Source organism: Neofelis nebulosa, chromosome 17 (genome assembly GCF_028018385.1).
Source record: "Neofelis nebulosa isolate mNeoNeb1 chromosome 17, mNeoNeb1.pri, whole genome shotgun sequence".
Classification (NCBI taxonomy): Eukaryota; Metazoa; Chordata; class Mammalia; order Carnivora; family Felidae; genus Neofelis; species Neofelis nebulosa.
The window spans coordinates 25,973,519-26,001,291 of record NC_080798.1 but is presented as its reverse complement, the minus strand read 5'-3'; the positions used below and the strand labels follow the sequence as shown (position 1 = coordinate 26,001,291).

Below are 27,773 nucleotides of genomic sequence, written 5' to 3'. Positions count from 1 at the left end.
TTTTTTAATTTACTTTTGGCCTGTAATTACAAACTTGTTGAGAACATTAGGAAACTCTTCTGAAATGACTTTGGGTTAAACTTGTAGAATTTCTCTAACCTGCATCTGATTATTTTGTTAGTAATTGAAAATACTTCAATGCTTAGAATTTAAAGAACTTATGAATAAATGGTCTATCTTAAAAAGAAATGAACCAGCCATTATTAAATTGGACTTGATTGAAATTATTTTAGGCATTTCTCATGTTGTGTAGTGTGAAAAAAGAACATGACATGAATGCTAATGCTGAATATGATTTCTCACTTTATTTTAATATTTTATTGCCATAACCTTTTATTATGGGATTTGGGTTAAAAAATAAAATCAAGGTATACGAACATTGCTTAGTTTTGTTTTTACTGTCTTGTTTAGTTAACAGATGAGACCTACTGTATGCTAAAAAATGTGGAAGAAGGCTATAGGGAAGAGGTTACTGTTTGTGGAACTTAGACCCTTTGTGTAGGGAGAATATTCTCCTAATGATTGTTATTCTTTCTCCCAGATTCCACCTGCCAAGAGCAAATTAGTCAATTTTTTCTCTCTGCTTTCCCAATACATCAAAACCAAATTCAAATAAACCTTGTTTGCTCTCCAGTCAATTGGATGCTATGTTGACAATTAATTTGGACTTACTTAGCCTTAAATTTATCTTTGGAGATGACATCTGTGCTTCCATATTTCACTGGAACATATTATTTTTTTAAAAAGTAGCATGTTCTTACTAGAGGTAGAGAAGAATAGGTGATGCTACTTGAAAGTATAATGTAGTCCAGCAAGTTATTTGCTGTTTGGACCATGATTCATTTCAGCCACTACTTGGGAGCCATGTCCTGGTTAGGTGATATAGATAGAAATATTTCTGAATCAGGATATCCAGAGGAGCTTGCATGTTAAAACGTGCTATTAGTAGAGAAAAGTGTACACAGATACCACTAAGAAAAGTAAAGTGGGGCCTTCATAAATGGGAATCCCTTTGACACTGGAGTGTGTTCTACTGATGAGGAATAGAGAAATTATTTTATTTAAACTTCTTCTATAGTTCATAACAGTCTACTAGTGTAACCTTCATGGTTTTATAATTATTCTATGGTTGTATTAGGGGAAACTGGATGAGGAATATATGAAAAGTATGTACTATTTTTTTTATAATGAAATAAAATTTATATAACCTATAATTAGCTATATGAAGTATACAATTTAATGATATTTAGTATATTTACAATGTTTTACAACCATCACCTACTTCCAGTAGCTTTTCATCATTCTGAAAGGGAACCCTGTACCAATTAAGCAATCATTTTCCCTCCCCCCCCTCCCCCCCCCAGTCCTTGGCAACCACGAATCTACTTTCTCTCTATCTAAGTGAAATCTTACAGGATGTGACCTTTTGTGTCTGGCTTCTTTCACATAGCATAATGTGTTAACGGTTCATTCATGTTGTACCATGTATCAGTACTTTAGTTTTTTTATCACTGAATAATATTTTTTTAATGTTTATTTTTGAGAGAGCAGAGGAAGGACAGAGAGAGAGGAAGACAGAAGATCAGAAGCAGGCTCTGTGCTGATAGCAGAGAGCCCAATGCAGGGCTCAAACTCATGAACCGTGAGATCATGACCTGAGCCCAAGTCAAACACTTAACCGACTGAGCCACCCACATGCCTCTGACTGAATAATATTTCTTTTGTATGAATAGATGGTATTTTGTTTATTCATTCATCCATTGGTGGACATTTAGGTTATTTCCAGGTTTTTGTGAATAGGCATTCATGTACTAGTATTTGTTTGAATACCTGTCTTCCATTGTTTTGGGTATATACCCAAGTGTAGAAATGCAATTATGTGTTAACTCTGTGTTCCACTTTTTGAAAGAACTTTTTGAAGAACTGTTTTCCACACTGTTTCCAAACTGTTTTCCACAACTAATGCACCATTTTATATTCCCACCAACAGTATATGAGATTTCCTATTTCTTCAACTCATCCCCAACACTTAACTTGGCTTTTGATTCTTGGCGATCATAGTGATTGTGGTTTCTCGTTATGGTCTTCTTTTACAATTTCTTAATGACTAATGATGGTGAGCATCTTTTGACATGCTTAGTAGCTATTTGTGTATATTCTTAGGAGAAATATCTAGTCCTTTCCCCATTTTTTAATCAGGTTTTTATTATTGAGTTGTAAAAGTTCTGAATATAGTCTAGATATTAGATCTTTATCAGAGGTAAGATATTTGCAAGTATTTTTTCCCATTCTATGAAATTGTCTTTTCAGTTCCCTGATAGTATCCTCTGATGTACAAAGGTTTTTAATTTTGATTAACTTAATTCATCTATTTCTTCTTTGGTGTTATATTTAAAGATGGGTTTTGTTTTTTTTTTTAATATTTATTGGGAGAGTGCACATGGGGGAGGGGCAGAGAGAGTGACAGAGGATCTGAAGTGGGCTCTGCACTGACTTGCTGACAGCAGCAAGCCTGATGTGAGGCTCAAACTCACAAACCATGAGATCATGACCTGACCTGAAGTTGGTGCTTAACCAGCTGAGCCACCCAGGTGCCCCTTTTTTGGTGTTATATTTAAAAAATCATTTCCAAATCCAAGGTCATGAACATTTTCCCATGCTTTCATTCAAGAGTTTTATAGTTTCAGCACTTTGATGCATTTTGAGTTAATTTTTGATATATGGTGTGAGGTAAGGTTTTAAATTTATTCTTTTGCTTGGCTCAAAATGTTGGGATTAATATTCATAAAAGGTAATCATTATCATTCTAAAGTGTCTTGAAAAAAGATCCATGATAATATTAAATCACTTTTTTATAATTAAAAGAATCAAAGACAAATATAAGTGTTAAATTATAAAATTATCAGGAGAAAGCGTGGGGCTAAATCTTTATGAACTTGGATTTTGAAATGGATTCTTAGATATGACAGCATAAGAACAATAAAAAGAAAAAATAGGATGAACTGGATTCATGAAAATTAAAACTTCTGTGTATCACAGGACACTATCAAGAAAGTAAGAAGACAATGTGCAGAGTGTGAGAACTCTTACAACTCAAAAATAAAACATTATATTTAATAATCTAATTTGAAAATAGGCAAAGGATTTGAATAGACCTTTCTCCAAAGAAGAGGACCGAATGGCCAATACACACATAAAAACATGCTCAACATCATTAACCACCAGGAAAATACAAATCTAAACCATGAGATACACACCCTCTAGCATAGCTATAATAAAACAAAAGGACAATAAATAACAAATGTTGATAAAGAGATGTAGATGTTGGAACCCTCTGACATTGCTAGTTAAAAACAATATGGTGAAGCCACTTGGTAAGAAAACAGTTTGATAGTTCTTCAGTTAAGCATACAATTACCATGTGATCCAGCAATTCTTAGTTATATACCCAAAAAAACTTAAAACATATGTCCACATAAAAACTTGTACATTGGGGCGCCTGGGTGGCTCAGTCGGTTAAGCGTCCGACTTCAGCTCAGGTCATGATCTCACAGTCTGTGAGTTCGAGCCCCGCATCAGGCTCTGTGCTGACAGCTCAGAGCCTGGAGCCTGTTTCGGATTCTGTGTCTCCCTCTCTCTCTGACCCTCCCCCGTTCATGCTCTGTCTCTCTCTGTCTCAAAAATAAATAAATAAATGTTAAAAAAAAAAAAACAAAAAACTTGTACATGAAATATTCATTACCCCATTATTTATAATAGCCAAGAGTGGAAACAAGTCAAATGTCCATCAACAGAAAAATGGATAAACAAAAAAATGTAGCCATACAGTGAAATATTATTCAGCCATTAAAGTGCTGAAGTACTGACACATGCTACAACACGGATGAACCTGAAATTAGCATACTAAGTGAAAGAAACCAGACACAAAAGGTCACATTTTCTATGATTCCATTTATATGTAATATCCAGAATAGGGAAATCCAAGGTGATAGAAAGCAAATTACTGGTTGCCAAGGGCAGGAAGGAAAAGAGAATGGGAAGCAACTAATGGATACAGGGTTTCTTTTTGAGGTGATGAAATGTTTTCAAAGTCATTAGTGGTGATGGTTGCAAACTGTACTAAAAACTGCTGAATTGGATACTCTAAAAGAGTGAATTTTATGGTGTGAGAAATATCTCAACAAAAATCAATAAATTTTAAAAATATCTTACAGGCAAAGATTTTTCTGTTTATTTATTTACTTATTTATTTATTTTTAATGTTTATTTACTTTTGAGAGAGAGAGAGACAGAGAGAGAGAGTGTGAGCAGGAGAGGGTCACAGAGAGAGAGAGAGGGAGACACAGAATCTGAAGCAGGTTCCAGGCTCTGAGCTATCAGCACAGAGCCTGATGCGGGGCTTAAACTCACCAACAGTGAGATCAGACCTGAGCCGAAGTCGGACGCTTAACCGACTGAGCCACCCAGGTGCCCCGGAGATTTTTCTGTTTTAAAACAATGCTTATTTGATGTTTGCCTTAAGAAAATTATTTTTTTTTTTAGGAATTTGTCATGGCATCCTGCGTTGACCACTAAAAGTAAAATGCGAATTCCACATTCTCATTCATTTATTGATCTGACTGCAGATTTTACAGCAGGTAAGTTGCACATAAATGTAAAATATTTCTTTAGAACTGCCAAAGAATTATGAGATTTTATTTACTCTTTTCTTAGTAATAATTTCCTACTGAGGGCGCCTGGGTGGCTCAGTCGTTAAACTTCTGGGTTCAGCTCAGGTCATGAGTTCAAGTCCCACACTGGTTGAGCTCAAGCCCTGCTTCGGGTAAAACGAGCCCCAGGTGACCCTGACTTCTCTCTCTCTCCCCCCTCTCTCCCTCTCTCTGCCCCTTGTGGGATTCTCCCTCTGTCTCTTGCTGCCCCTAGCTCACTTGCACCCTCTCTTTCTCTAAAAAAAAAAAAAAAAAAAAATCCTGTTGAATTGAATGTAAAAACCAAAATGTTACAAGGTTATAAGGAAGTTAATGATACTGAATACACATTAAAAGTACTAAATATAATAAATGAATCTTGTTATTTTTGGATTCTCCACTTATAACGAATTCATAAGTTAGACACCTGTTGCCCGATGTTTCTTTCCCTTTAATTGAAAAATTATTGACTAGGGGTACTACCCGGTGGCTCAGTTGGTTAAACATCTGCCTCTTGATTTCAACTCAGGTTATGATCTCACTGTTGTGAGATTGAGCCCCACTTCAGGCTCCATGCTGAGCGTGGAACTGCTTAAGATTCTGTCTCTCCCTCTCCATTTACCCCTTCCCCATGTACATGTGCCCTCTCAAAAAAAGTAAAAATAAATAAAAATTAAAAATTAAAAAAATTATTGATAAATGCTCTAAATTTAATCATAAGAAAATATTTAGCTTATGAATTTAAAATTTTCAAAGGCTTTTTACAACTTTTTATTATGCAAAATTCTTTTTTTTTTTAAGTTTATTTTGAGAGAGAGAAAGAGAGAGAGAGCACGTGTGCACAAGCAAGTAGGGGAGGGGCAGAGCGAGGGAGGGAGAGGGAGTATCCCAAGCAGGCTCTGCACTGTCAACATAGAGCCCAACGTGGGGCTCGAACCCAGACTGTGAGATCATGACCAGAGCTGAAACCAAGAGTCACTTAACTAACCGAGCCACCCAGGTGCCCTGTGGAAAATTCTAAACATACAAAAGTAGAATAATATGATATAGGCAATTATCTCTTAGCTTCAATAATTATCCGTGTGTGGCTATACTCAATTCATTATTACAACCATCCACAAGCCCCTGCTACCCAGGTAATTTCAAAGGGAATCCTGAATGTTGTTTCATTTCATTTGTAAATATTTTAATCTGTATCTCTAAATGATAAGGACTTCTTTATTTTTAACAAGATCATTTTCAGACCTAAAAAAATTAATAATTTCTTAATATCATCAAATACTCACTATTCAAAATGCCCCAGTTATCTCCTAAATGTTTTTATCAAATTGGGAGCTAAGCAAGGTACATAAAAACATTATTTGTATTGTAGGATGTCTCAAACTCTGGATTTTGCCAGTTCTTATCCCCATGGGGTTAGCATGTGACTCTGTCCCCTGTATTTCTTCAAAACCAGTAACAAGTAGTTAAATTTGGAGTCTTGATCAGAATTGGGCTTTTTTTTTTTTGTGGTTGTTGTTATCAAGAATACTTCCTAGGTAGTATTGCTATTTCTTTCAGTTCATTAAGAGGTAGGTGATTTACCTTTTGTCTCTTTTGTGATGTTAAGGTTGATCAGTGGCTTCAGTTTTCCTCGGCAAGGACCATTCATTATAATGCTCTCCTAATAGTGTCAGCAGCTGTTGATATTTATGGTCATGTCCATTATTTCAATAGGAGTTAACAAAATTGTGGCACCCTATCATTCATATGTATATTATCTGGAATTTTCTATTTTATAAAAAAGGCAACTTCCATCATTAGCTCTTTAGTCACCTGAGGTACAGTTGAGACAGGCAGGTTAAATGCTGGATTTTTTTCCCCCTTCTCCCCATTTTTTTTCCAAATATTTTTAATGTGTTCTAATACTCATAAAATTTGCCATCTTAACCATTTTTAAATATACAGTTCAGAAGTATTAAATACACTCATAATGTTGACCTACAATGTAACTCTTTTCATTTTATAAAAGTGAAACTGTGCACTCATTAAGCAATGCTCATTCCCTTTCTTCACCCTCTAACAACACCTATTCTATGTCCTGGCTCTGATTTTGACTACTCCTAAGTACATCAAATGAGTGAAATCATACAGTATTATTTTGTGACTGACTTAACTTCACTTAGCATAATGTCCTCAAGGTTCATCCATGTTATGGCATATGTCACAATTTCCTTCCTCTTTAAAGCTGAATACTTCATTATTACTCATAACGGATAATTATGAATAATGTGTATATTATATCCCACATTTTGCTGATTCATTCATCCACTCATGGACATTTGGGTTACTTCCATGTTTTAGCTGTTGTGAATAATACTGCTATAAACATGAATGCACAAAAACATATCTTAGAAAACCTTTCAGTTGCTTTGGAAGTAGAATTGCTGGACCATATGGTAATTCTTATTTTTTTAGATTTTGAGGAACCACCATCACAGCAGTTACACCATTTTGCATTCCCACCAAGAATGCACAAGGATTCCAATTTCTCTACATACTTGGCAACATTTGTTACTTTCTGTTTCTCATAGTAGCTATCCTAATGGGTGCAAGGTGGTATCTCATTATAGTTTTGATATGAATTTCCCTAATGATTAATAATGTTGAACATTCACATGTCCTTATTGGCCATTTGCATATCTCCTTTGTAGGAATGTTTATTCAAGTCCTTTGCCCATTTTTTAATTGGATTTTTTTTTTTTTGGTGTTGTCAAGTTTGAATTATTCTCTATGCAGAATATTTCTTCCTCACAGTTACATGAGTTGCAAATATTTTCTCTTATTTTGGGGGATGCCTTTTTTACTCCATTGATGGTGTCAATTTTCATTAAGTCCATCTTGTCTGTTGTTTCTTTGTTGTCTTGCCTTTGGTGTCTATCCAAGAAATCATTGCTAAGTCCAGTGTCATGAAGCTTTTGCCCTATATTTTCTCATAAGAGTTTTATACTTTTATCCCTTACTTTTAGAGCTTTTATCTATTTTGTGTTAACTTTTGTGTATGGTGTTAGATAAGGGTCCAGCCTCATTCTTTTGCATGGATACTACCCAGTTTTCCCAGCACCATTTATTGAAAAGATTTGGCATTTCCCCATTGAATGATCTTGGCACCCTTGTTAAAAGTCATTTGATGATGTATAGAAGGATTTCTTTTCAAAAAAAAAAAAAAAAAAAAAAAAAAAGGATTTCTTTTTTCTTTCTTTTTTTTTTGTTTTTTTTTTTTGTTTTTGTTTTGTTTTTGGTTTTTTTTTGGTAACGTTTATTTATTTTGGGAGAGAGAGAATCTCAAGTAGTCTCCACACTCAGCATGGAGCCTGACGCGGGCCTCTATCCCACGAACTGTGAGATCATGACCTGAGCCAAAATTAAGACTTAGACACTTAATCAGCTGAGCCACCCAGGTACCCCTAGTAGAATTTATTTCTGGGCTCTTTATTCTATTCCAGTGGTCTATATGTACATTTGTCTTTAAGCTAATACCACACTATTTTGATTATTATAGCTGTGTAGTAAATTTTGAAATCAGGAAGTGTGAGTTCTTCAACTTTGTTCTTTTTCAGAATTGTTTTGGCTATTTGGTGTCCTTTGAGATTCCATATGAATTTTAGGATAGGTTTTCCTGTTTTTGAAAAAAAATGCCCTTGCGAATTTGATAAGGATTATTCTGAATCTGTATCACTTTGGAGAATATTAACATCTTTTTTTATTTTTTAAAGTTTATTTACTTAGAGAGCATGCATTGGGGAGGGGCAGAGGGGCGGGGGGAGAGAGAATCCCAAGCAGTGTCTGTGCTGTCAGTGCGGCTCAAACCCACGAACCATGAGATCATGATTTCACCCACAGTCAAGAGTTGGATGCTCAACTGACTGAGCCATCCAGGCACCCGGGGTGATATTGACATCTTAACAATATTGTCTTCCAATCGATGAACATGGATTATGTTTCCATGTATTTATGTCTTTTAATGATTTATTTCAGCAGTGTTTATAATTTTCATACTTTGTCTTTCACCTCCTTGGTTAATCCCTAAGTATTTTATTCTTTTGATACTATTATAAATGAAGTGGTTTTCTTAATTTACTTTTTGGATTTTTTTATTGTCATTGTGTAGAAATGCAACCAATTTTTGTGTGTTAATTTTGCATCTTGCCATTTTTTGAATTCATTTATTAGTTCTGACACTTTTTGGTGGAATCTTTAAGGTTTTCTACAAATAAAATCATGTCATCTGTGAGCAGAAATAATTTTATTCCTCTTTTCTAATTGGATACCTTTTTAAAATTTTCCTCTTCATCCCATTTTTACCAGTTTTCAAACACCTATTCTGCTCTTCCAACATTGTTATACAGTTTTGCTAGAGCATTTTCATTATGAAGATAATATTTGCAAAGCCGAGAACATTTTAGTGCTCAGATACTTTGGATTTTAACTGATTTAACAAACATAACCACAAATTAAGCCATTTGCCCAGTAAGTTTTTTATAGTTCTAAGAGTTTAGGTTCGTGTGTGTGTGTGTGTGTGTGTGTGTGTGTGTGTGTGTGTATTCTGATTAGAAAGAGAAGAGAGAGTTTAAGAAAAGAGTGGGAGCTGGCACCTGGGTGGCTCTGTCGGTTAAGCATCCAAATTCGGCTCAGGTCATGATCTCATGGTTCCTGAGTTCAAGCCCCATGTCGGGCTCTGTGCTGACAGCTCAGAGCCTGGAGCCTGCTATGGATTCTTCCTCCTCTTTCTGCTCTTCCCCCTCTCACATGCTCGCTCACTCTCTCTCCCACTCTCTCCCTCCCTCAAAAATAAATAAACACTTAAAAAAATTAATAATAAAGAAGAAGATAAAAGAGAGGTTATTTTTAGTGTGGCTTACCTGGTATGCTAAACCATGTAAAAGCACAGTAATAAGGTTTGAGTATACTGCCATGCAAGTTGTTGTAAAAGCTTGTTTTTCAAGATAAGGAAAATCATTTGTTCTGGGCTCATTTTCTGTTCTCGAATTCTACACACACACTTTTTTTTTTCTTTTTTACAATTCCTTTTGCAGGAAGGATCTATCTTATTTAGGAGGCTTTAGAACTTAGGGGGTTTTTTTAGTAAAGTAATGTTAGACTTCCTTAAACAACATTGACTTTGCATTTAAGTAATTTTTAAAGAATTTTTGGCTATTCTTACACGGTCAGCAAAATCTACCTTAGAAATTTTGTGGTGAAACACATCAGAGCCGTTTGTTCACAGGAGGTCTTATTTTGAGCTAAGCAATCTATTATATAAAAAGTAAAGAAATTCTATTTGAGTAATCTTTCCAAAGTTAACTTAAAATATATGGGGAAATATTAAAAATTGTCATTGTTAGTCTTGTGTTATTCAAAACGTTATCTCTGTCTTTAAAATCATTTCAGCAAAGTTATTGAGTACCTGCTCCTCTACTCTTTGTTATGTGAAATACAAAGATGACAAGAAATGCTTTCAGTCATTAAAGAGCATTTAGTTTACTGGGAAAGACTTTACAAGTCTAGCCATGATATGTGGCAGAATAAAGTAAGTGCATAGTAGTTGCAAACTGTTATATAATAAGAGGGGTAGTAGGAAGAGATAGTCCCACTGCTTTTGGGACTGTTAGCTAAGAATTTGGCCAAAGGAAGAAGTGAGTTATATGCTTCTCGTTGTCCATCATATGTTCTATGTTCATTCCTTAGAAAATATAAAGCTTTTCCAAACAATTATCTCTAAAAGAAATTCTTGTTCTAAGTGAGACTTCCTATGGGAGACAAGACAAAATATGTAATATACTGAGTTCTCCATAACAAACATGTTTTAAACATTTTTGTTCATTAATTTTTTTGATAATTACCAAAACAGTGGCTTTTAATGACTCTTATCCATTGTATAGTTGTAACATATAGTTTATTTAATCCTTTTCTTTGAACAGTAGTTTCTAGGTTTTGTTTTGTTTTTAATTCTAAATGGACGTATGGTGCCTTATTTTGTATACATCTCTCATAAGTTCCTCAAGGAGAGTTCCTAGAAGTGAAATACCTGGTTAAACAAGAATAAAGATTTCTACAGTGAAACATTGCCACATTGCCCTCCTGAAGGCTTTAAGTGTGGTCTGGGTATCCCTCAGGATTCCCAAGACCCTTTTGGAGGGTCAATGAGGTCAAAAGAATTTTTATAAAAACCATAAGACATTATTGTTTTTCACCCTCATTCTCTCTAATTCTTTTCCCTGTCATTCTCTTTGATCTCCTTCTTTCTTAAGTAGATAGTTTCCCAGAAACTTTAAAAAACATGTGTTCATTGTTCTCACATCCTGTGTGTGTGTTTATATATTGTTAATGTTTTTAGCATATCTGCTTAAATGGTGTGTGGCCAAATACCCAAGTTCAATAAATGTTTATTGAATAAATCTCCAACACAAATTTGGCAGAGTCTGCCCTGGACTTTTGACCATGTAAAATATGTTTTTCACATAATTGTAACTTCAGTAATCATGTATTTTAAATGCTAATTATTTTAATTAAGACCTTCCTATTTAAAAAAAAGGTGCTTCAATTTTTAATTTGGTAGATTATATCAATGTTTTATCTATTATATGATAGATACAGCTCACACAAACAAAAGCTCTTTAGGGTCCTCAGTAATTTTTTTTTGTATTTTTTATTTATTTTTTTAAAATTTATTTTCTTTTAATATGAAACTTATTGTCAAATTGGTTTCCATACAACATTCAGTGCTCACCCCAACTGGTGCCCTCCTCAATACCCATCACCCACCCTCCCCTCCCTCGCACCCCCCATCAACCTTCAGTTTGTTCTCAGTTTTTAAGAGTCTCTTATGTTTTGGCTACCTCCCTCTCTAACCTTTCCCCCCCCCTTCCCCTCCCCCATGGGTTTCTGTTAAGTTTCTCAGGATCCACATAAGAGTGAAAACATACGGTATCTGTGTTTCTCTGTATGACTTATTTCACTTACCATCACACTCTCCAGTTCCATCCATGTTGCTACAAAAGGCCAGATTTCATTCTTTCTCATTCCCACGTAGTATTCCATTGTGTATATAAACCACAATTTCTTTATCCATTCATCAGTTGATGGACATTTAGGCTCTTTCCAGAATTTGGCAATTGTTGAAAGTGCTGCTGTAAACATTGGGGTACAAGTGCCCCTATGCATCAGCACTCCTGTATCCCTTGGGTAAATTCCTAGCAGTGCTATTGCTGGGTCATAGGGTAGATCTATTTTTAATTTTTTGAGGAACCTCCACACTGTTTTCCAGAGCGGCTATACCAGTTTGCATTCCCACCAGCAGTGCAGAAGAGATCCTCTTTCTCTGCATCCTCGCCAACATCTGTTGTTGCCTGAGCTGTTAATGTTAGCCATTCTGACAGGTGTGAGGTGGTATCTCAGTGTGGTTTTGATTTGTATTTCCTTGATGATGAGTGATGTGGAGCATTTTTTCATGTGTTGGTTGGCCATCTGGATGTCTTCTTTAGAGAAGTGTCTATTCATGTCTTCTGCCCATTTCTTCACTGGATTATTTGTTTTTCGGGTGAGGAGTTTGGTGAGCTCTTTATAGATTTTGGATACTAGCCCTTTGTCCAATATGTCATTTGCAAATATCTTTTCCCATTCCATTGGTTGCCTTTTAGTTTTGTTGATTGTTTCCTTTGGAGTGCAGAAGATTTTTATCTTCATGAGGTCCCAGTAGTTCATTTTTGCTTCTAATTCCCTTGCCTTTGGGGATGTGTCAAGTAAGAAATTGCTGTGGTTGAGGTCAGAGAGGGTTTTTTTCCTGCTTTCTCCTCAGTAATTTTTTAAGAGTGTAAAATCCAGAGGCCAAAAAGCTTGAGAACTGCTGCCCTAGTCAAATATTTTTTTTTTCTCATTCATCAATCACAATAATTACTTACTGATTTTTCTTCTCTACAAGGCATTATGCTAGATACCAGGGGTTTAAAGATGAAAAACAAGATCACTAGACTCAAATGCAACAATAGCATGAACCTCAAGGACGTTATTATAGCAAGTCAGCACTTTATTTATGCTGGATTCAGAAGTTTAAATTTGATTTTTAAATACACTGATTTACATCTTAAATGTTTTAAAATGCAGCACAATTTCAGACCCAGGTGTTTGTCAGTGCTAAAGAGCATTTGCTTGTAGTGCATTTGGTGGAGCTATACAAGATTCTTTTTATCTTTCTTTCCTTGCAAATTCTTGGTGATCTCATGGTTTTAAGCATTATCCACATGCTAATGACTCCCAAATTTATATATCTTGAAGATAGATCTCCCTCTGAGCTCCAGAGTCACATATCCAACTGCGTGCCAACCATCTCCACATCTATGTCTCTGTCTGATAAGACATCAGTGTTTCCTAAACTGTATCCACAATCTTTCTCTTCAGAAGTTCTCAACCCCTAATCTTCCATCTCAGTGGTAACCCCATCTTTCTTTACTCTATCATAATGTTGAGAGTCATCCTTGCTGCCTCTTTCTGTCACACCCAACATCAGATCTGTCAGGAAATACTGCTCATTCTGCCTTAAAAATATATCCACAACCTGACCACTTCTCACCACCTGCACTGTAGTAGTCCTAGTTCAATACAATATCATTTCTTATTTGAATTATTCCAGTTACTATTCCTTTCCTTCTGCCTTTATCCCCCTACAGTCTGTTTTTAACACATGAGTTGTTGTGATTCTTTAAAAATATACATCAGTTCATGTCACTCTTCTCAAAGTTTTTCGGTGGCTTCTTCATTAGATTTAGAGATCCAGCCAAAGTCTGTAAAGTGAACATAATTTTACCCACCATCACCTCTTCACCCTTCTGTTCTCTTTGCCCTTTGATACTTTGCATTAGCCACACTAACTTCCTTGATGTTCTTTAAACACTACAAAGCAAGGTCCAATTGCAGGGCTTCAGTCAAGTAACTATTTTCTCTGCCTGGAATATTATTCGTCCAGAAACCTATATCACCTCCTTCAACTTATTTCTCCAAATCTACTTCACTTCCTTCACATCTTCATTCGGATGTCATCTTATTTCTCACTGAGTCCTGCTGTATTCAGAATTGCAACTCAAAAGCACTCCCCTTTACCTTTGCTCTCCTTTAGTGTTTCCCCAAAGCCCTTTCCTTTGCTAAAATACTGTCTACTTATTTTCTTATTATATCTTCTCATACTACAACATAAAGTATATGAGGGTGGGGATTATTGTTTGTTCTGTTCACTAGAACAATCCTGGCACCAAATAGAAAGGTAAGGGTATCTGTTGATTAAATAGTCACAGGTTTAGCAACAGAACACAACCTGAAGACAGGTAACATATTAAAAATATGTGGTCAAACTGGCCCTAATTGGTAGGCCTCTTTCAGCTAAAGATTTAATGGCTAACAAAGGAAGCTCTTGAGGAAAATGTTATTTGTTTACAGAAGTTCAAACATAGATTGTTAAGTGGGTTCTCTTTTAAAACCCCATAAGGGTTTTCTAAGAACTATATACAAAGCTTGGAACTTTGGCCGTGGAAATTTTATCTAAGCAGATGTAGAAAATAATGGAGACATTTTCCTAAGAACTCTGTCCGTTTTTTAAAAAATACAAATTAAGCCATTTCAACTCTTAAGATATCATAAGGTTATCTTATAAATCCCTTCTAAATGCTTCAGTTTGAACTGATTCAAATTCTGTCCTAAGTAATAGTTGATCTTTATCAGCAAAGATGAAGAGAACTGTTTACTAAAAATTGCAGTTGTTTCTGATGTTATCATCCTGGTCTCTGATAAGAATAGGGCACCAGGGAGACAAAATAATAGGAAATGTTTTTTTGTAAGCATCCTATAACTTGTTTGATACTTACACAGTTTGTTCTTAAACACTTCTGAGAGAGATTTTATAGAGATACTAGTCTGTTGTAGCAATATTACACTTGTTTATTTCATAACTATTAGTACCTATTTTTAGTAGGTGGGCTTAATCAGGAATGTCCACCCCTTACCCAAAAAAAGTCTATTAAAGTACTGAATCTGTCATAATTTTTTTTAGTTTTCATCTGAAATAGTCAGGAATTAAGAATCATGACCATTTATTGAACACTTAAATGAATGTGGCCCTATTCTAAGCAGCTTAAGTATTATTTATTTAGTAAGTATTCACTTATTTGAACCTTACAACAACCTAATGGATCAAATTCTATTAATAAACTCACTATTATGAAACCAACATAGAGAGGTTAAGTAATTTCCCCAAAGTCACACCATGGAACCCAAGGAAGACTCTCTGCCTCTAAACATTATATATTTATATAACCATGTAGAGCTGTATTCTTAGCATTGTTGTGATCCTAAACCCCTTTGAGAATCTAGGGAAAGTTATGGAACCTCTGTGAAGAAAAATGCACATAAAAATAAAAGGTTTTGCTCATGAGCACCCTGACCCTATCTGTAAACTCCCTAGAAGGACCCCAGTGAAGAAGGAAATAATACACCTCATTTTACATAGTGACATTTAAACATTACAGACATATAATGCAGAAAACAAAGTCCCATATTACCTGAACCCTTAGATATTAACATTGTTATTGCTTTGGTCTGTGTTCACCACATTGTTTTTCTAAGCATATTTTATGCACAAAAGTGACTTTTGTGTTTTTTTTAATGATGTAAGAACTATATTAAAATCTAAATTCTCTATTCATCAGAAAATATCATTAAAATAAAATTAAGATATTTCCAACATACGTGACCAAGCATGATTGAGTTCCAAACTAAAGAATTTCTATAAATCAAGAAAAAAGACAGCTTACTAGAAAAATAGGCAAAAATACTGAGAGGCTTATCACAAAAGAACAAAAAGACTAGCAAACGTACATATTGGATGTCTGTAGAATTCAGAGAGGGGGACCTGAGTGGCTCAGTTGGTTGAGCATCCGACTCTTGGTTTTGGCTCAGGTCATGATATCACAGTTTGTGGGTTTGAGCCCTGCATCAGGCTCTTTGCTGACAGTGGTGCAGAGCCTCCTTGGGATTCTCTCTCTCCTTCTATGTCTGCCCTTCCCCCGCACACGTGTGCTCTTTCTCTCAAATAAACTTCTAAACAATCAGAGAAATTAAAATGAAAACCGTAACATTTTACACTCATCTGATCTGCAAAAATTATTGAGATTTCTCTCATTGCATAGTGAAAAAATTGCTATACACATTAACATGAATAAATCTCAGAATTAGTTCAGCAAAAAAAATGTCCAAGGAGAGATTTTAGGTAGATTTCAAAACTATGCAAAACCTTTATGGAGAAGGAGGAAGAAAAGATTCAGCAGAGATTTGCTGGATTTGAGTGGCAAAAGAGTGATCATTTTGTTGAGGGAGCAGAAGATATTTGAGTGTTTATTATGTGTATTTGATTGTTTATTATTTCACGAACTGTAAGATCATGACCTGAGCCTAAATCAAGAGTTGGATGCTTAACTGCTTGAGCCACACAGGTGCCCCAAGTGTTTATTATTCATTCTATCTTTGGTAGATTTTATTTGTATGACTTATTTCACAGTTTTAAAAATGACTGCCAAAAATGAGGGTCCAACTATATATACCATTTTCACAATTCTTTTTTTCACTTAATTTCTTAGAAACCTTTCTTCTATCTCAGTACTTTAGATTACTTCATCTACATCATAGCTGAATTATTTTTGTGTGAATATGTAATTCTTTTAACATGTTAAGTCTTGCCACTAAACATAGATTGGAAAGAATGCCAGTAATAAATGCTGCTTACTAAACCTTCTGGTTTGTGAGGGGATTCTCTGTGTTCATGTGGATTTTGCATATTGTCTGTAAATACCACTACCATCAGTGGATTTAAGGCTTTTACTTTGTTGATTTAAAATTTAAATTTTATGTAGTCATGAAGACAGTATGATACTGACACAAGAACAGACACTCAGATCAATGGAACAGAATAGAGAACCCAGAAATGGACCCACAAACATATGGCCAACTAATCTTTGGCAAAGCAGGAAAAAATAGCTAATGAATAAAGACAGTCTCTTCAGCAAATGGTACTAGGAAAACTGGACAGCAACATGCAGAAAAATGAACCTAGACCACTATCTTACACCATACACAAAAATAAATTCAAAATGGATGAAAGATCTCTACATAAGACAGGAAACCAAACTCCTAGAGGAGAAATCAGGCAAAAACCTGGTCAACGGACCTCGGCTGCAGCAACTTCTTACTCAACACATCTCCGGAGGCAAAGGAAACAAAAGCAAAAATGAACTATTGGGACCTCATCAAAATAAAAAGCTTCTGCACAGCGAAGGAAACAATCAGCAAAACTAAAAGGCAGCCTACGGAATGGGAGAAGATATTTGCAAATGACATATCAGATAAAGTTTAGTATCCGAAATCTAGAAAGAACTTACCAAACTCAACACCCAAAAAGCAAATAATCCAATGAAGAAATGGGCAAAGACATGAATAGACACTTTTCCAAAGAAGACATCCAGATGGCTAACAGACACATGAACAAATGCTTCACATCACTCATCATCAGGGAAATACAAATCAAAACTACAATGAGCTACCACCTGTCAGAATGAACTCAGGCAACAATCGATGTTGGCGAGGATGCAGAGAAAGAGGATCTCTTTTGCACTGCTGGTGGGAATGCACATTGGTACACCCACTGTGGAAAACAGTGTGGAGGTTCCTCAAAAAATTAGAAAGAACTACCCTATAGACCCAGCAATTGCACTACTAGATATTTATCCAAGGGATACAGGTGTGCTGTTTCAAAGGGGCACATGTACCCCAATGTTTATAGCAGCACTATCAACAATAGCCAAAGTATGGAAAGAGCCCAAATGTCCATCAATGGATAAATGGATAAAGAAGATGTGGTATATGTGTATACGACAGAGTATTACTCGGCAATCAAAAAGAATGAAATCTTGCCATTTGCAACTATGTGGATGGAGCTAGAGGGTATTATGCTAAGTGAAATTAGTCAGTCAGAGAAAGACAAAAATCATATGACTTTACTCATATGAGGACTTCAAGATACAAAACAGATGAACATAAGGGAAGGGAAGCAAAAATAATATAAAAACAGGGAGAGGGACAAAACATAAGAGACTCTTAAATATGGAGAACAAACAGAGGGTTGCTGGAGGGGTGGGGGAGGGGAGATGGGCTAAGTGGGTCAGGAGCATTAAGGAATCTACTCCTGAAATCATAATTGCATCATATGCTAACTAACTTGGGTGTAAATTAAACAGTAAATAATTTTTTTTAAATGCTTGATAAGTAAAACAAAAAAAGTATTAAATTTTAATAAAGTAAAAAAATAATATAAATTTTGTTGGTTTAAAGTTTACTTTTTAAAATTTTTTAATGTCTATTTTTGAGAGAGAGAGAGGGAGAGGGAGGATGAGTGGGGGAGGGCCAGAGAGAGAGGGAGACACAGAATCGGAAGCAGGCTCCAGGCTCTGAACTGTCAGCACAGAGCCCAAAGCGGGGCTCCAACTCATGAACCGCGAGATCATGACCTGAGCTGAAGTCGGATTCTTAACCAACTGAGCCACCCAGGCGCCCCTAAAGTTTATTTAAACTTCAAGTAAACACATGCTATAATGCCAGTGTACTGTTGTATGTAGCACTAAATCTTCTTTTGGCTTACTTAATAGAGCATTCTACATTTAGCACTGACTTCTTGTTTTCTTTTCCCAAATTTTTATTCTGGAAGTTTTCAAGCATGTACAACATATTTAGAAGACTATTAGAGTTAGAATACTCTTAGCCTAGATTGAACAATATTGAACATTTTGCTATATTTTAACATATATACACTCATTCATATATACGTAAATAAAGTTTTCCTGAACTAATTGAATGTGAGTTGATGTTCTCATATACAACCATGATACTGTTATTACATCTAAGAAAATTAGTAGTTATTCCATGATGTCATTTAATAATCCATCTATATTCACATTTTACAGTTGTTTCAAAAACACCTTCATGGGGCGCCTGGGTGGCTCAGTTGGTTAAGTGTCCGACTTCAGCTCAGGTCACAATCTCGTGGTCCGTGAGTTCAAGCCCCGCGTCGGACTCTGGGCTGATGGCTCAGAGCCTGGAGCCTGCTTCCGATTCTGTGTCTCCCTCTCTCTCTGCCCCTCCCCTGTTCATGCTCTGTCTCTCTCTGTCTCAAAAATAAATAAACTTAAAAACAAAAACACCTTCATAACTACCTTTCTTTCTTTCCTATTTAAGATCCAATCAAAACTCACATATGTAGTAATTTTACTTTCTCTTAATCTAGCTACCACCTTGCCCCTCCCCTTTTTTTAATGATACTAACTTTCTAAATAGTCCAAACCACTTGCATTACAGTATGCCCCACATTCTGTATTTATCTGGTTGCTTCCACATGGTGTTTAACTTTTGTACACCAACTTCTTATTGTAAAAAAATGGAAGGTACTCCAGTAAGCTCAGTGTGCTTTGACAAAGATGAACTTTTTTTGTAATTATGAAGAGAAAAGTAAAAATGCTATCAATACCACAAATGTTATCTTTAAAAAAAAAAGAAAGCAAGAAAGAAAAAGAAGGATCAAATGTAATGAGTGCTTATTATATTAGTTGTATTTCCATAGAGGGAGCAGTGTATTGGCCATAACCACTTTGTAGAGACTCTTCTCAAGTTCAATATATATATCAAACATTTTTAAGTTATCTTTTTCCTTACTATATCAGTACAATATATTATTTATTATATGGAAATAGCAACATGGAATTTCTTCCTTTGATTCAAATGGTTCTTGGTATTTGTTGCAGGAAGTATGATTTTTTTCCTGTGCATTAAAAACACAATTATATTTCAGTATGTGAGATATGTTGTAATCTGTTCTTTGATCCTGTGCAAAGGTGTTTGATAGTCATGTTTTATGGTTCTAGAAATAAAAACATAATCTCCTTATATCCATGATCAATTAAGTCATTTAAATCATTAACTGATAAATTTACCCTTAAAAGCTGTTAAGATTAGACAAGATAATTGAAGTCATTTCTCCGTTTGATACCATATTTCAGACATTTATAATCATAGGTTAAGTGAACGTTATTAAACAACCATGCACAATGGCTATGAGTGGCCAGAGCCAGGGTTCTGTAGGGAGCGGTGTCTTGGCATCCAATGAGGTTGATCTTTGGGTTTTTCCCCTCACAGCCTTGGTTTTGGTCAAGTCTTTGTTAGTCTTTGAGACTGTCTCCCATTTGTAAAACTAGGGATTGTATCACCTAGCTTGAGGCAGTGGCTTTAGAGTGTTTCTGACTGAGAACGATAATAAGAAAACATTTTACATCATAACCTGTATACACATAGTTGTACCATGTATACTTATAGGTATATACCTATACATGTAATAAACATTTTTACATAACAGATTTCACCCATACCGTGTGTGGTACACTTTATTTTAAAATGTTAATGAAATTGATTTCATGACCCAATAAAAGGTAATGGCCCTTGGTTGAAAACACTAAAGATTCAATTAGTTTCAGATTCTACTACCAAAATGATTCTACCGTTTTGGTCATTCAGTTAGCAAACATATCTTGAGCAGTTATCACATACCTGTGTGAACAGAACTGGCAGTCCCTAGCTTTTTGTTGTTTCCTGTAGCCCCTTGGGGAAGAGAGAAAATACACAAGAAAATGGGTCATTGTGAACTATCAACTAAACCACAAAGAAACACCTGGGCATGGTGTTTCATGTGGGTATGTGAAAGAATACCAGGGGGGATCAGCTTTATAATGGGCATAGGAGGCTGCAGAATGAGTGTATGGCTCAAACTGGAGAGAAAGGACAAAGGAAACCAGAGCAAGAGTGAGGGAAGGCTTCAGTGAGGCTCTTGAAACTTGTCTTGACTAGACAAATTTGAAAACTGTGCTTTCAATCGTGTCTCCTGAGGTCACTGATTTTTTGTAAATGATCCTCTTATAATTAAGCACATAAATAATTACTTCACAAAACACTTTCCCAAATGATTTTAGTCTTTAACTGTCTGTTCTATTTAATAACCATCCCCGTAGGTCAACACCCCCACCTCATTTCAGGCACCAGTCCCCGAGTCATACCTACTGCTTATCTCCCAGAATTCCTACCACAATCCCCTGTCCTTTTGATTCTGATTTAATCTCTAGGCACTATCAGACACAACTTTTCTATCTTTATAATATTTGCTTTCTTAAATGGGCTTGCTTTCCTTTTAGAACCCACTATGGGCTCCTCTTTGTCTCTCTGACTCATAGATGTTGGGTAAGGCTCAGGATTTTGTCCTCAGCCCTCTTCCCTTTTTACACTAAACACTCTTCTTGGGCACTTTATTGATTGTTTGTTCACTTCTTTGGCTTAAATCAGTTACATTAGTTATGCCCCCAACTCCCAAATTTATGTCTCCTATCCTGATCTCTCTTACAGATTTTACCATTCCTGTAATTCACAGGCATTTCAAACTCCACATGCCCCAAATAGAACATGTTATGTTACCTTCCAAACCTCCTCATTCTGCTTTGCTTTCTATCTTGTCTCCCTGGTGGTCAAGCTATTTACAAGAATCATTCTTATTCCCTCTCTTTCTCACTCTTACTTCCAGTTACCAAATCCTCCTGACTTTGCCTCCTAACAGCCTCTTGAAACCACTATTTCACCTACCCAGGTTTACACCATATTATATTATATCTTACTTACTATACCTTAACAGCCTTCCAACTTGATCTCATAGTCACCAGTGTCCTTCTCTCAAGTCCAGTGTTCAGATAAAATCCTAAAGTAGAGATTTGATCTTAATCACACCCTTATTAAAATCTCTTAGTGACACCTCATAACCATCAGGAAGAATTTTGTGCTCCTGATCACAGCACCCAAGGGCCTCCCTAGTCTAGTCCCTGCTGTGTGTTACCGCCATCTGAGCTCTCTCTAAACCCCCTCTTTGTGTTCCTGCCACATGGAACTTACATGCTATTTCTTCTGCCCAAAGCACTCTGAACTCCCATGCCTCTGTTCAACTGGGTGACTTTTACATATCCTTCAGCTCTCAACTGAGCGCTCCCTTTTTTGGGGGGAAGCTGTCTCTGACCCCCAGTGTAACAGCTAATACTCTGACATAATTGCTTGTTTACTTGTCCTTTTCCTGTAGGAGATTGTCAGCTCTTAACAAGAGTTGTCTGCTCTGTTTATCGTTTTAGCCCCAGCTCCTGACACAGGGCTTGTGCCTAGCAATTGCCTATTTGAATGACGAAGGAAAGAATGAAAGTGAGAAAAAGCCATAAAGGCAGACAGTGTCGCACTGTGTTTAAGAATACAGGCTTTGGAGTCCAGTAGGTCTGGGTTTTAATCCTGCCTTTACCACTGACCACCTGAACAAATTATTTCACATAAGCTTCAAACCCCCCAAATGAGGATGTTAACATTTCCTACATTGTAGGGTAAGGGATAAAATTAGAGAACACATGAAGAGTATCTACCATAGTGCCTGTAGCATAACAAATACAGGATAAGGTAGACTTCAACCTGCATTACAAAACTGTAATCATCAAGACGGTATGGTACTGGCACAAGAACAGACACTCAGATCAGTAGAACAGGATAGAGAACCCAGAAATGGACCCTTAAATGTATGGTCAACTGATCTTTGGCAAAGCAGGAAAGAATATCCAATAGAATAAAGACCATCTCTTCAGCAAGTGGTGCTGGGAAAACTGGACAGCGATACGCAGAAGAATGAACCTGGACCACTTTCTTACACCATACACAAAAATAAATTCAAAATGGATGAAAGACCTAAATGTAAGACAGGAAGCCATCAAAATCCCCAAGGAGAAATCAGGCAAAAACCTCTTTGATCTTAGCCACAGCAACTTCTTACTCAACACATCTGCGGAGGCAAGGGGAACAAAAGCAAAAATGAACTATTGGGACCTCATCAAAATAAAAAGCTTCTGCACAGCGAAGGAAACAATCAACAAAACTAAAAGGCAACCAACAGAATGGGAGAAGATATTTGCAAATGATATATCAGATAAAGGGGTTAGTATCCAAAATCTATAAAGAACTTATCAAACTCAACACCCAAAAAGCGAATAATCCAGTGAAGAAATGGGCAAAATACATGAATAGACACTTCTCCAAAGAAGACATCCAGATGGCCAACTGACATATGAAAAATGCTCTACATCACTCATCATCAGGGAAACACAAGTCAAAACCACACTGAGCTACCACCTCACACCTGTCAGAATGGCTAACATTAACAACTCAGGCAACAACAGATGTTGGCGAGGATGCGGAGAAAGAGGATCTCTTTTGCATTGTTGGTGGGAAAACACTATGGAGGTTTCTCAAAAAACTAAAAATAGAACTACCCTGCGACCCAGCAATTGCACTACTAGGTATTTATCCACAGGATACAGGTGTGCTATTTCGAAGGGACATATGCACCCCAATGTTATAGCAGCACTATCAACAATAGCCAAAGTATGGAAGTATGGAAAGAGCCCAAATGTCCGTCGATGGATGAATGGATAAAGAAGATGTGGGGTGTGTGTGTGTGTGTGTGTGTGTGTGTGTGTGTGTGTGTATGATGGAGTATTACTCAGTAATCAAAAAGAATGAAATCTTGCCATTTGCAACTATGTGGATGGAACTGGAGGATACTATTGTAAGTGAAATTCGTCAGTCAGAGAAAGACAGATATCATGGCTTCACTCATATGAGGACTTTAAGAGACAAAACAGATGAACATAAGGGAAGGGAAACAAAAATAATATAAAAACAGGGAGGGGGACAAAACATCAGAGACTCTTAAATATGGAGAACAGAGGGTTACTGGTGGGGTTGTGGGAGGGGGGATGGGCTAAACAGGTAAGGGGCATTAAGGAATCTACTCCTGAAATCATTGTTGCACTATATGCTAACTAATTTGGATGTAAATTTTTAAAAAATAAAATAAAATACAGTGTTTTTCTTACAGAAGAAAAGTGAATTGTAGCTCTCTGTTAAAATCCACCTACCAGTATTATTGCATTTAATTTTTATTTCATGTTCACTGGACTTATTATCTATAATTTGGTTATACAGATTAATTTACTTGCACTTTGGTAACATGTCTTATATTCTTTGCAATGTCAGAGTAGCCCTAGCCCTCAAAATTTGATCTGTCCATAGGGAAACTCTTATCTGAGCTATGAAAATTATAGGGAGAATAGCTCTCTCTCCTTCCTGATGTGGAAAGTTCCATTGTAAATTTTATTTAGTCTGATGCATACATGTAGTTTGAAAAATTGGGCTTCTCTTTCTGATTAATGTTCACCAAAACATTGTCTGGTAAACAAGCTCTCCGTAAGTATGGAAAGAGCACCATTGAAATCATATTAGCTCTTAAATGTCACTAAGGCTCCATTTGGTGCACTGAGAAGGAATAAGTGACACTTTGGCATTATGGCTATCATTCTGCCAGCAGATTAAATTCTTTACCTGTCAGAAAGGATCTGATTTATTTGGGGGCATTATTGCCTTAGTAACCTTATTTGGTGTCTAGTTTATTTTCAGGGAGAGGAATAGAAACAGCAACCTGAATCAAGGTAATATTTTGTTCTTAGAAACAGATTGCCTTGGTTATGTTCAGCCTTTTATAAATTACCATCATTATAGAACGTAACTGAAGTGAGCCAAACAGCTTACCGAAGAGCTAAAAAATTTAGGAAGCTTGAGTTAGTGATTTTCTTCTTGAAGAGAAGGAATATAGTGACCCATGTTTTAGCTTTCGTATTTCCAAAATTGAGCAGTACAGTTTGCAGTCAATTTTTCAGGAAGTATTTGCATATTTCTTATATTAATTAAGGCCTTTTTTTCTTTTCCCTCATCATGCTTCCTGCCATTTTTTGTTCCTCAGCACCTCTAACTAAACATTGGAAATGACGAAAGAGGAAATAAAGCTTTTTCACGTTTTCTCTATTTTTAGTAGGTATAGGTGGTGGGGTGGTGGTTTAAAGTTTGAACTTCAGGCTAGCCTGCTGTGTGTGCCTGGTCAACTGTGGGACATAGTGTCTCTCCTGTCGAGGATGTGAGACCTCACTGATGTGTTACGGTTAGAGTCATGCTTACAAAGTGCTTGTAAACTGAAAAGAAATTACTGTCAAGGCCCCAGTCATGCAAACCTCCCAAGTCAGTGATACTGTGTCATTGTTTTTTCTCAGAGACCTGGAGTAGCTCCTCTTTGTCCTCTAATTTAGACGCTGGTTCCCTAGGGTGCATGCTGTGTAGCCCTCGCCTCAGATCCAGCTTTAATCCTGGAGTTCCCCTGCTGCTGTCCTGCACTGAGCATGCACTAGTTTTCCTCATTGCCATGCCTTTGCCTATGCTCTTTCTCCTACTCACAGTTTCTCAACCATAGTGTTATTGACATATGGAGCTGGTTAATCCTCTGTTGTGAGGAGCCGTCATGTGCACTGTAGGAGGTTTAGCAGTATTCCTGGTCTCTACCTCTAAATACCAGTAGTAATAAAAAAAAAAAAAAATATCTTCAGACTTCACCATACGTCCCCTGGGAAGCAAATGACATGCACAAATTATGTCTGCCCTAAATTTCTGCACATTTATTCCTTTGAGGCTTCTGCCACCTAGCTATACCAACCATCTTCCATTTTTCATGGCTAACACCTAGCAGTTTGCTAGTTTACTGGAGGTATAATGCCTCCCAGACAGTTACCTAAGTGTTGCCATAATTTCAGATGATTTCATGGTCCACAGAGATGACCCCAACCCAGCATCATAACCTTCCCACCTCAGCTACTTCAGTTAACTCCCTGTACCTTGCAGGTACCAGAAAATATACTGTCCCAAGAGTCACTAATCATATGTCCCACTCTCCCACTACCACCTCCTGCCCTTCTAGGCTGCCTGCCTAAGTGCCCTCCCTTCAACATTTCTTGTATCTTACTGAGATCTCTGCTGCTTTATATCCACCCATCCCCCTCTCACTTCCACCTCCCTCCCTGTCCATGATAATCGTTACAGTCTCTTGCAAATACCCTTAATTTATATCATTTCTAACATTCCAACACTCTAATCCTGGCCAAACCCAGTTATTTCTCCAAGAAAAACATTAAATCATTGAGTTGGGGGGTCTTTTCTTGATCTCAATCAGACATTCTAAAGTCAAGCCCTCATTTTATTCTCTCATATTTCCTGAACTTTTTCTTCACTCTGTCACAGTTTAAAATTGGTCTCTTGTCATCCTGATACATGGCAGGTGATCTGTTCTGTTCCTCTCCCCTTCCTCCTCCCTGCCTCCAACTACCTTGGGAGAAGAAAGCCATGCACACATTTCAACAACCGCCAACAGCTGTACCTGTTCCATTTTGGCAATGTATTTGCTCTGAATGGCTTCAATGACAAATATAGACCTCCCCCCACAGACACCCATATTCTTAAGAAAATAAAAAGAGACTGTTGAACGTTTTCTGCTACTATCAAGCAGGCTGAACAAAATATTCTTTGGATAACTGAGTAGATGTAAATTGGGTCATCAGATATCTAAAACATTAGGCAGTCTTTTACCAGGAGACGGATATGACATTTAGTAGCAGATTATGTTCCATGGTTTGATGTTTCTTCACACCTGCTTTCTGAATATAGATGTGTTCTTAATCTGATATCCAGGATCGCATACTGCTGACGATAGACACAGCGCAGTAATATTGTATTTTCTACATAAATGGAAGGAAGTTTATGAAACTCAGGTTTTTTGGACAACATTATGAAATTGGGTATTTATATTATTAATAGAACTTTAGAAATTTCATTTTAAAGCAGTGCTTGGTACCCTTAGATACTCAGCTCTTACCAACTATACAATAATGAAAATAAAATTACATGTTTTGCTCTATTATACAGTGCTTGCAAAGTAGTCAGGTACCCTAAACAGTGATTCTTAATTATCTGAAGATGTCTTTCAATCTTTGTCTGTAATTGACAGAATTGTGCTGCCATTTTAACTTTTCCTAGTTACCTTTTCATTGGTTTAGATTGTAACATAGACTTTTTTTTTTCAAGATTATTTCTCTATTTTGGGAGAGAGAAGGAGAGAGAGAATCCCAAGTGGGCTCTGCATAAGCAGCTCAGAGCCCCACATGGGTCTCGAACTTGCAAACCATGAGACCATGACCTGAGCTGAAACCAAGAGTCAGACACTCAATTGACTGAGCCACCCACACACCCCTATAGTATAGACTTTTAAAACAAGTTTGTTCAGGGTGCCTGGGTGGCTTAGTCAGTCGAGCGACCTACTTAGGCTCAGGTCATGATCTCACGGTTTGTGAGTTCAAGTCCCCCATCGGGCTCTGTGCTGACCGCTCAGAGCCTAGAGCCTGCTTCTGATTCTGTGTCTCCCTCTCTCTCTTCCCCTCCCCCACTCATGCTCTCTCTCTGTCTCAGAAATAAAACATTTAAAAAATTTAAAGAAATAAAACAAGTTTCTTTACTTGGGCACTTCACTAGTGTCTTTTACACTTCATGGCATCTCCAAGCCTCACATATTATGCCAAAAAACTTAAATGATTGTGGTAGTTCATCATGTTTTAATATCCTGTGTAGTAATGTACATTAAGTACGTAAAATTTTTTGAACTGTCATCTACTTATATTCAACATGAACTAAGTCAGTTTCTATCCATTATAGTTGGTGTACTATGAACTTAAAGGCTATTAATTAACATTGGGGTGCCTGAGTGGCTCAGTCAGTTAAGCGTCCAACTTCGACTCAGTCATGATCTCATGGTTTGTGAGTTTGAGCCCTGCATCTGTCTCTGGGCTGGCAGCTCGGAGCCTGGAGTCGGCTTCGGATTCTGTGTCTCCCTCTGTCTGCCCCTCCTCTTCTTGCACTCTGTCTCTGGCATTGTCTCTAAAATAAATAAACATTAAAAAAAACATTTTTTAAAAAAGGCTATTAACGTTAAATGTCATGGGCCTTGAAACTGTTACATTGGTACAG

General features: G+C 36.7%; 1 protein-coding gene and 1 long non-coding RNA gene across 3 annotated transcripts in view; one reads left to right on the top strand and one right to left on the bottom strand.

The window, feature by feature from the left end:
* The window catches only part of ITFG1 (integrin alpha FG-GAP repeat containing 1), a 345,618-nt gene that overhangs the window by 32,176 nt on the left and 285,669 nt on the right, over positions 1-27,773 (top strand). For both annotated transcript variants that reach the window (XM_058708060.1, XM_058708061.1), the window contains one exon: positions 4,543-4,637. In XM_058708060.1, the coding sequence (XP_058564043.1) occupies positions 4,543-4,637 (95 nt within the window). The remainder of the gene's footprint in view (positions 1-4,542; positions 4,638-27,773) is intronic.
* Positions 20,323-21,833, bottom strand: LOC131499769 (uncharacterized). Its single transcript, XR_009256052.1, has 3 exons — positions 21,741-21,833; positions 21,479-21,549; positions 20,323-20,408 (listed from the first exon to the last, which is right to left on the bottom strand). It is a non-coding gene; the product is annotated as an uncharacterized LOC131499769 (long non-coding RNA).